This window comes from Bufo bufo, chromosome 9, assembly GCF_905171765.1.
Source record: "Bufo bufo chromosome 9, aBufBuf1.1, whole genome shotgun sequence".
Classification (NCBI taxonomy): Eukaryota; Metazoa; Chordata; class Amphibia; order Anura; family Bufonidae; genus Bufo; species Bufo bufo.
This window is the reverse complement of record NC_053397.1, coordinates 35,574,047-35,584,143: the sequence shown is the minus strand read 5'-3', so window position 1 is coordinate 35,584,143 and position 10,097 is coordinate 35,574,047. Positions and strand designations below refer to the sequence as shown.

Genomic DNA, 10,097 nt, shown 5'->3' with positions numbered 1-10,097 from the left:
ATGATGACCACATCAGAGTTTGCAGGAGGGCTTCACAAATCTTACTGCTATCATGCATAGCGCAGACACACACAGAATCAACACCAGCTGTCATGGCGTGAGGCACAGTTACTTATCATGGCTGTTGGTATTTGTGAAGGGAACATTGACCAGCCTTTGGCATGTCCAGGCCATCATGGAACCAGTCCTACTGCCTTTTTGACTCAGTTAGGAGATGTGGTGTGCCACAAGACCATGTCCTGCCACACACTGCCCACGCTACACAACATACTCTTCAGGGTATCCAGCAGCTACCTTGGCCAGCTTGATCGCCAGATCCATTGCCCATTGGCCATGTCTGGGACTGAAAGAGTGGAAGGATCTCCCATGCGCAGCAGACAATGACCACCTTGGCTGATCTACAGGTCTAAGTTAAAAGAGCTTGAAATAACAAACCACAGGAGGACATCCAGCATCTGTAGGACCGTTACCATGCCAGAGTGGCCGCCTGTATCGCTGCATGGGGAGATGACACCCAGTATTAATGTGACCTCATCGTACACCCTTATATTATACACATGAAGATCCGCTTAATGTAATGAATTACTGACTTTTGATTGGTGGGCTGAGCATTTAAATGAGTGCACTCTCAAGGTGAATCGTGCCCCCCAGATGAAGGTGTTTCCGAAACGCGCGTGAGGTGTGCGGTTCTTCTGAGGTGACTTCTTTTTTGATGGGTATGTGATTGATTAATGTTACATCTTTTATGAGGGGTGTTTTCTGTGGACTATTCCATGTACTGTGACTTATTTTCGACATATTGGTTTTTTTTAAATCTTTTTCTTTTGTGGACATGGGATTTTTTTCATCCCCTGTATTCCATCCCCCTCTCTATGGCAATTGTATTTATATGAACTTCCCTCAGGTGTATACCACAAATCATTGATGTATTTCTGTTTCTATTTGGATAATGTTTTATATATACACTGCTCAAAAAAATAAAGTGAACACTTAAACAACACAATGTAACTCCAAGTCAATCACACTTCTGTGAAATCAAACTGTCCACTTAGGAAGCAACACTGAGTGACAATCAATTTCACATGCTGTTGTGCAAATGGGATAGACAACAGGTGGAAATTATAGGCAATTAGCAAGACACCCCCAATAAAAGAATGGTTCTGCAGGTGGTGACCACAGACCACTTCTCAGTTCCTATGCTTCCTGGCTGATGTTTTGGTCACTTTTGAATGCTGGCGGTGCTTTCACTCTAGTGGTAGCATGAGACGGAGTCTACAACCCACACAAGTGGCACAGGTAGTGCAGCTTATCCAGGATGGCACATCAATGCGAGCTGTGGCAAGAAGGTTTGCTGTGTCTGTCAGCGTAGTGTCCAGAGCATGGAGGCGCTACCAGGAGACAGGCCAGTACATCAGGAGACGTGGAGGAGGCAGGAGACGTGGAGGAGGGCAACAACCCAGCAGCAGGACCGCTACCTCTGCCTTTGTGCAAGGAGGAACAGGAGGAGCACTGCCAGAGCCCTGCAAAATGACCTCCAGCAGGCCACAAATGTGCATGTGTCTGCTCAAACGGTCAGAAACAGACTCCATGAGGGTGATATGAGGGCCCGACGTCCACAGGTGGGGGTTGTGCTTATAGCCCAACACCGTGCAGGACATTTGGCATTTGCCAGAGAACACCAAGATTGGCAAATTCGCCACTGGCACCCTGTGCTCTTCACAGATGAAAGTAGGTTCACACTGAGCACATGTGACAGACGTGACAGAGTCTTGAGACGCCGTGGAGAACGTTGGCATGCAACATCCTCCAGCATGACCGGTTTGGCATTGGGTCAGTAATGGTGTGGGGTGGCATTTCTTTGGAGGGCTGCACAGCCCTCCATGTGCTCGCCAGAGGTAGCCTGACTGCCATTAGGTACCGAGATGAGATCCTCAGACCCCTTGTGAGACCATATGCTGGTGCGGTTGGCCCTGGGTTCCTCCTAATACAAGACAATGCTAGACCTCATGTGGCTGGAGTGTGTCAGCAGTTCCTGCAAGACGAAGGCATTAATGCTATGGACTGGCCCGTCCGTTCCCCAGACCTGAATCCAATTGAGCACATCTGGGACATCATGTCTCGCTCTATCCACCAACGTCACGTTGCACCACAGACTGTCCAGGAGTTGGCAGATGCTTTAGTCCAGGTCTGGGAGGAGATCCCTCAGGAGACCGTCCGCCACCTCATCAGGAGCATGCACAGGCATTGTAGGGAGGTCATACAGGCACGTGGAGGCCACACACACTACTGAGCCTCATTTTGACTTGTTTTAAGGACATTACATCAAAGTTGGATCAGCCTGTAGTGTGTTTTTCCACTTTAATTTTGAGTGTGACTCCAAATCCAGACCTCCATGGGTTGAAAAATTTGATTTCCATTTTTTATTTTTGTGTGATTTTGTTGTCAGCACATTCAACTATGTAAAGAACAAAGTATTTCAGAAGAATATTTAATTAACTCACATCTAGGATGTGTTATTTTTGTGTTCCCTTTATTTTTTTGAGCAGTGTATATACAGTAATTAATAAAGATCATTATTTATTTAAGGCCTGTTTAGACTCAGCTTTTTTGTTTAGGTGCAGGTGTGAATAGACCCTAAGGCAGACCAAGTGTCCCTCTTTTGGAAGGACAGTCCTTACTTTTGACACAAGTCTCTCTCTCCTTCTTTGCTCCTTAAATGTCCCTATTTTTGATCTGAGGTATAGGTTTGCCTTATTACATTTACAATATTGATACAGAAATTCAGATAATTTTTGGGTTCCTATTTGTCCATGGAAAAGGTTGGGAAAGCTGCATTTACACGAGCCAATAATCGTCCAGATTATCGGGAACGACCATTCCTGTGAACGGTCTTTACTGACAATTTGCCCGTGTAAATGTGCTGCCGATCACCCTAAGATCACCCGAAGAACGAGCGAAACGCTCATTGATCAGGTGATCCTGTCGTTCTTGCAGCACCACCGATCATCGTTTCTGGGCAGCAGATTGTATGGTCTAAACAGGGATCTGCTGCCCAGAAACAATGATTCTGTATCAGGACAAGCGATCACAATAGCGATTCCTTGTTCTCATACTGTGAAGGAGATCACTGCATGTAAATGTGTCTCCTTCGCTGAGCGAGCAGCCGACTGTCAGGAAGGAACGCTTCCTATCCAACAATCGGGTACAGAATCGTCCCGTGTAAATCCACCTTTAGGTGCTGCTTTCCCACCGTATCAGCTGATGGCCAGGGGTAAGAGCAATCAAACTGTAAAGATCAGCAGGATTTAATCAGATGGGGCACCAGGGGTGGACAGGCCATGAACCCTACAGGGAAACTCCCCAGTGGGACAATGCCCAGCGGGTCACCTGAGCCCTCCTCACGGCCACCAGCCAGGTAAGTGATGATCTGACTCCCCCCTCCTGACTCCTGAATTCAACTGTATTACCATCCTAAGGCAACTGGAGTAGGTGGACAGAACATGGCAGCTGCTGACCACTACATAGCGGCAATTTTTGGGAAGTATTTTGTGATGCACTGTGGTATTTGGATCTTTTGGGCCAGTATAACGTGCTGCTACGGGGGCGTTGTCATTACACCTAGAGGCTCTGCACTTCGGTTGACAAAGACAGGCAATGAAAACCTCATCATACCTGGCCCTGTCAATCAAAGTGAAAAGGGTGCGGCAGTTGCAGAGAGAGCAGAGCCTCTAGGTGTAATGGCAACGCCCCCGTTGCTCCTAGAGGCTCATTTGCATATATTAAAACTTAATTGTTCTCAGTAATGCGGACACATATGAACATGGGACCAACACAGATGCCTTCAGCTGCCAAGTGTTCATGTAACAGGTCAGCCAGTGTCATAGGGACAAATCTGCTGACAGATGCCTGTGGGGAGCCCATTTTAATGGTCTTGTTAAAATGTGGTGTGAACAGAGTCTGACACCAATGGCAGAAGTGCTGGGGGGTCACTGAGGAGAGGGGACTATAACAGCTGGGTGTGAACGGCAGGCTCCTGTGGAGATATTTGATATGACGACTGTCGCTGTTGTCGCCGGCTGTGACACATTGTAGCACATTCTGTCACATTGTGTCACTTGTCATCCCTCCTCCCACTCTCTGGGCACTGGCATCTTTCCGTCATCACGACAACTTCCTATGTTCCCGCCCCTTGGCAACGCAGTGACTGGCGTCTCTCTGCACCAATAAATTTACAGAATCCTTGAGCGACGGCTCCTGCCGACCAATCAGCGCGCCCGGAGGCGGGACATCCGCCGTGCGTGCTCCTGGATGTACATCAGCTGCTGTGGCTGTCGCTCCGGTTCAGGTGGCTTGTTTTCCTGGTTCCTCTCTCGCCATGCTCGGTACAGACAAACTTCCCATCGAGGAGACGCTGGAGGATAGCCCTCAGGTCAGGAGGCCGCTCCCTGCAGCACTGGGGGGGAGGGGAATGCATTGGCTTTCATGGGACATGACGTCATTTTATGGTGTCTGATTCTGTCATTATCAATACGTGAGGATTAGGTGGAGCCTTCACCCCTCACCCAGTAATTTGGGGGCCACCTGGTCTCCTGGAGCAGATACACAATGCTGATTGACAGCTCAGATACTAAAGATATGATTTACAGGGAGAGTCCACCATACTAAGTAATGTACCGGGTAATTACATGAAAAGCAATTCCCCAATGGAGTGCCATTATTCACTGCTGCTTCCTCTGTGCAGGTTATCCGTTTTTGTTCTGCCCCTTGGGTACAGCGCATATACTTCATCTTCATCATACGTTATGGGATTGTTATTCATGCAATTTTTCCCAACAATGAAGTTATGATTCATCGCAACGTATCCGTTCCTGGAGACTGCTTTATGATACAAACGGCGCCACCCATGGGACGACGGAAGGGGGATGTCAGCGGGTACATATGGCAGCCGCAGAGAATGCCGTTTTTCCGGCACTGACCTTTACGGCATAGCCATAGGATATTATAAATGTATAATCGTGGTGGGTCTCAGTGCTAGCACCCACGCTGAAGGCGAACACTAAGCGTCTGCCGGCCGGGTGTATCCTGAGAGAATTTGGGCGAAAAGACTGTTTTTGTGATCTATGGAGGTCCCATCATTTGGAATCCCACGATCAGAGATTTCTGATATCTCCTATTGAAATGATTGCGGCCAAACACAGACGAGCGGGTTCAGTTTGAGAAACTGGCAGCAGGTGGCAGTGGCGTTGCTAGGGCTGGTGTCACCCGGTGCGGTAGAAAATGGTGTCAGCCATATATGGGGGCTATGGTGGTGCTACTGCCATAGGGGGCACCTGTTAGCCTTAGCAGACCCCCCTTAGCAGTCAGAGCCTGGTCTCGGGAGGGGCACTTCCAGATTATTTTCTGTCCACTGCCAAAAAACAATGGTGCTTATAGAACAGACTACACAGTGTAGCGGTATACTGTATATTGCGTGGCACAGTGTATGCTATATGTGTATAACAAACATATTTCATATGAAAACTTACAATTACTTGGCTTGGCCCTTGGGGATCTCGGACACCACTTTAACACTTTGGCCGGGGGCTCGGCGGAGCTGATGTTGTGTTTTATCCTAATGAGAAAGATTTCATAATAAGGATTTGGAGAAGGGGCAGAGGGATAGCGGAGCAGGGAGAGGATGGTGCTGCTACTAGGGGGTCATACCATGGGGAGTAAAAAAGCCCACCATAATGCCCCCCCAGTAGAAATAATTCTCCTTTTAATGTGACAGTGCAAAAAATACCCCCTTGTAATGCCCCCAGTTGAGCTAATGTCCCCATAGTGCCCCCATAATGTCCCAGTATAAAATACCCCTATATAGTGCCCCCAGTAAATTCCCCCATAGTGCCCCTCCCCCCCTTCCTGCTAGTGCCCCCCATAATGTACTAGTATAAAATGCCCCATATATAGTGCCCCAGTAGATGCCCCTCAGTGTCCGGCCTCTGATAGGCTGCCGGCCTAGTGTCCCCCATAATGCCCCCCAATAATGTGCCAGTAAGTGTCCCCATAGATGCCCCCCCCATGTGCCAGTATCAAGTGCCTCTCTCCCCCCCCCCCCATGTCCCAGTATCATAGTGCCATCTCCCCCCCCCCCCCCCCAAAAAAAAGTGCCAGTATCAAGTGCCTCTCTCACCCACCCATGTGCCAGTATCAAGTGCCAAACCCCCCCCCCCAGTGCCAGTATCAAGTGCCTCTCTCCTCCCCCCCATGTCCCAGTATCATAGTGCCATCTCCCCCCCCCAAAAAAAAGTACCAGTATCAAGTGCCTCTCTCCTCCCCCCCATGTCCCAGTATCATAGTGCCATCTCCCCCCCCCCAAAAGTGCCAGTATCAAGTGCCTCTCTCCTCCCTTCCCCCCCATGTGCCAGTATTAATTGCCTCTCTCCTTCCCCCCCATGTGCCAGTATCAAGTGCCTCAGAGCTGGGTGTGCTGGGGCAGCTATCATATATAGAGATATAGCAGTGCTGGGTGTGTTGGGGCAGCTGTCATGTGTATAGATGTACACTTAGCCAGCTATAACAGTAGAAGTCTCATATTGTTTCAGTCAGTGGCAATGCAGCTCTTATGGCTGTGTGGGTAAGTGCTTTGCCTCTGATACAGAAGGTCGTGGGTTCGAATCCCAGACACATCTCTCCCTCTCCTGAGGATGGCAATACAAAATGACTATGCCTGGGATTCGTAAATGCCGGCCCTGCTGGTGTCACCCGGTGCGGCCCGCACCCCCCTTGCAACGCCACTGGCGTGTGGCAGTGTGATTTTTTTCCCATTCTGATCCTCTGACAGGATCGCATGGCATTACCATGATTTATAATGCTGTGTGAGCCTGAAAGACCTGGAATCTAGTGAATAAGGGCTCATGCACTGACCGCGTCCAATCCCCATTTTATTGCAGATGCAGACCCATTCATTTCAGTGAACAGCAAAAGTTGTGAACAACATGTGGATGTCATCTGTGTGCTGTCTGCATCCGTATTTCCGTTTTGCTGACAAGGATCGGACATTTCTAGTGGAGTTTAAAAAAATAAATAAAATTGTAGCAAGCTCACACCCGGGATCAGCGATTTGTGGACCGTAAAACACCTATAGCCATGCGCTTGAGTCCTTACACTGACAGCATTATGTCAGTGTAATTCAATAGAGTCCAGGTCTCTCATGGTCAAACAGCATTATAAGGCTACATGCACACGACCGTATGTGTTTTGCGGTCCGCAAATAAAAAACGGATGACATCCGTATGCCATCCGTTTTTTTATTTTTGCGGATCCATTGTAACAATGCCTAAAACGGACAAGAATAGGACATGTTCTATTATTTTTGCGGGGCTACGGAACGGACATACTGATGCGGACAGCACACGGTGCCTAACGCTGTGCGATCCTGTCAAAGGAGCGGAGGTAAGAACGTGAAATCACATTAGCACACGCAGCGAGTTTCTCACATTGAACTCGCTCATCTGCGTTTGACCTAAAATGTTGGTGGTGAGAAGAAGCTGGGCGGGGAATCTTAGGGGCTTGGCTCTTCATGTGTGTGGGAACCCGTAGTGAAGTATGTTTACTCTCCTAAAAAACATTAAGATTAACCTCTGACATTAGTAGATACAGCAACCCCCAACACATCCTCAGTAGTCACAGCAGTCCCCCTGTCTCCTTCTTCCCCAGTAGTCACAGCAGTCCCCCTGTCTCCTTCTTCCCCAGTAGTCGCAGCAGTCCCCCTGTCTCCTTCTTCCCCAGTAGTCGCAGCAGTCCCCGCAGTCCCCTCCCGTCTCCTTCTCCCAACATTTCAAACAGCAGTCCCCTCCCGTCTCCTTCTTCCCCAGTAGTCGCAGCACTCCCCTCCCGTCTCCTTCTTCCCCAGTAGTCGCAGCACTCCCCTCCCGTCTCCTTCTTCCCCAGTAGTCGCAGCACTCCCCTCCCGTCTCCTTCTTCCCCAGTAGTCGCAGCACTCCCCTCCCGTCTCCTTCTTCCCCAGTAGTCGCAGCACTCCCCTCCCGTCTCCTTCTTCCCCAGTAGTCGCAGCACTCCCCTCCCGTCTCCTTCTTCCCCAGTAGTCGCAGCACTCCCCTCCCGTCTCCTTCTTCCCCAGTAGTCGCAGCACTCCCCTCCCGTCTCCTTCTTCCCCAGTAGTCGCAGCACTCCCCTCCCGTCTCCTTCTTCCCCAGTAGTCGCAGCACTCCCCTCCCGTCTCCTTCTTCCCCAGTAGTCGCAGCACTCCCGTTTTTCCCAGCACATGCACTGAATGTTCACCCCAAACACAGTGTGTACCCAGCCTCACCACTGACCGGGAATGAATACTATGATGTCCTGGTGTTCTCTGAATGACCTCATCTGTGCAGAATAATTACAGCTCATGGTGTATGTGTGTTCTTATTTCAGACCCGCTCTCTCTTAGGAGTGTTTGAGGAAGATGCAGCTGCTATCTCCAGTTATTGCAGTCAGCTCTATCACGCCATGCGCAGGATTTATGATGCTCAGGTACTGATCACAAAACTGCATTCAGGGAAGATTTACCTAACTGGTGTGCGTCAAGTTTATTTGAGTTTTTCAACTTGTCCGCGAAAAGGGTGCGGCTAGGTGGTATAAAGTTTAGCCTAAGAGTGAGTTCACTGTGAGAAACTCGCAGCGTGTGGCAGTGTGAGTTCCCGTTCGGAACTCTGCTCCTCTGATAGGATCACGCAGCATGAATTTGATTTATAAGGCTGTGTGTCATTAAGAGTCCTGGAATCTACTGAATTACACTGCCAACGTTATGTTAGTATAATTCATTAGATTTCAGGACTCTCCGGGCACACAGCATTATAATTCGGAGGAGCGGAAGTCAGAACGGGGAACTCTCACTGCCACATGCAGCAAGTTTCTCACATTGAACTGGCTGAACTGCCGGAAATAGCGAAGTACAGCGCTCGCCTATTTCCTGTGGATAGGGGCTAACCTGAAAACTTGGCATACCCCTTTTAAGGAACTCTCCTGTCTAAAGTAAAAAATCTGCTTGCGGTGCCCATACTCCATCAAAAGCTCATTCGGCTGAGCATGCATGTGTTTTCATTGGGGAATGAGGAGAATGTTGCTGCCAGACACCTCTGGTTGGGTCTGATCTCCCAACATTTCAAACAGATCAGGCAAAAACAATTTAGAGAAGGGGTCGTCATTCGGGGTCAACTCCTTAATGAGCATCTGTCACCTCTCCTGACATGTCTGTATAAGTAACTACTTGCATTCCCCATGTGGTAACAATGGAGCATCTATTCTTATAACTCTGCTATGCCATTCCTCTATTATTCCTGCTATACATTTATAAACAAAGGTTTAACTGGGTGTCACCAGGTGGGGGGGTGTCTCTGTACAATCTGACACCATCCAGCCAGTATGGCCAGTGCCAGGGACACCCCTCTAACTGGTAACACCCAGTTGTACCTTTATTCATAAACTTATAGCAGGCATAACTAGATTTTTATACTTACCATAAAATCGGTTTCTCTTCCGTTCATTGGGGGACACAGGCATTGACCATGGGTATAGCTGTTGCCGCTCGGAGGCGGACACTAAGCACAAAGGTGTGAGCTCCTTCCCTTCAGCTATATCCTTACTACAGGGACTAAGCTAAATCAGTTAGTGCAAAAGTAATAGGAGAGGCAACACAAAAAAAAAAAAACAGAACCACACAGGCCAGAAAAGGGTGGGAGCTGTGTCCCCCAATGAACGGAAGAGAAACAGATTTTATGGTAAGTACAAAAATCTAGTTTTCTCATCCGTATCATTGGGGGGACACAGGCTTGACCATGGGACGTTACAGAACAGTCCCCAAGAGTGGGCATAACAAGCAACCCTCCCGTCAATCAGAGAACCGCTGTCTGCAAATCTCTACGCCCCAGAGACGCGTCAGAAGACGCAAAAGGTGTGCACTCTGTAAAACTTGGAAAAAGTGTGCAAAGACGACCAGGGCGCCGCCTTGCACACCTGAAGGGTGAAGCTCCCTGATGCACCGCCCAAGAGGCCCCCACTACCCGAGCCGAATGAGCAGTCACCCGGAAGGGTGGGGCCCGGCCATTAACGCGGTATGC

At 49.1% G+C, this 10,097-nt stretch overlaps 1 protein-coding gene across 1 annotated transcript in view; it reads left to right on the top strand.

Moving 5' to 3' along the window:
• The first annotated feature begins 4,295 nt into the window (after nt 1-4,295).
• The window catches only part of APPL1 (adaptor protein, phosphotyrosine interacting with PH domain and leucine zipper 1), a 50,478-nt gene continuing 44,676 nt past the window's right edge, over nt 4,296-10,097 (top strand). The window contains exons 1-2 of the mRNA XM_040406652.1: nt 4,296-4,429; nt 8,413-8,511. Of these exons, the coding sequence (XP_040262586.1) occupies nt 4,376-4,429; nt 8,413-8,511 (153 nt within the window). The 5' untranslated portion in view covers nt 4,296-4,375. The remainder of the gene's footprint in view (nt 4,430-8,412; nt 8,512-10,097) is intronic.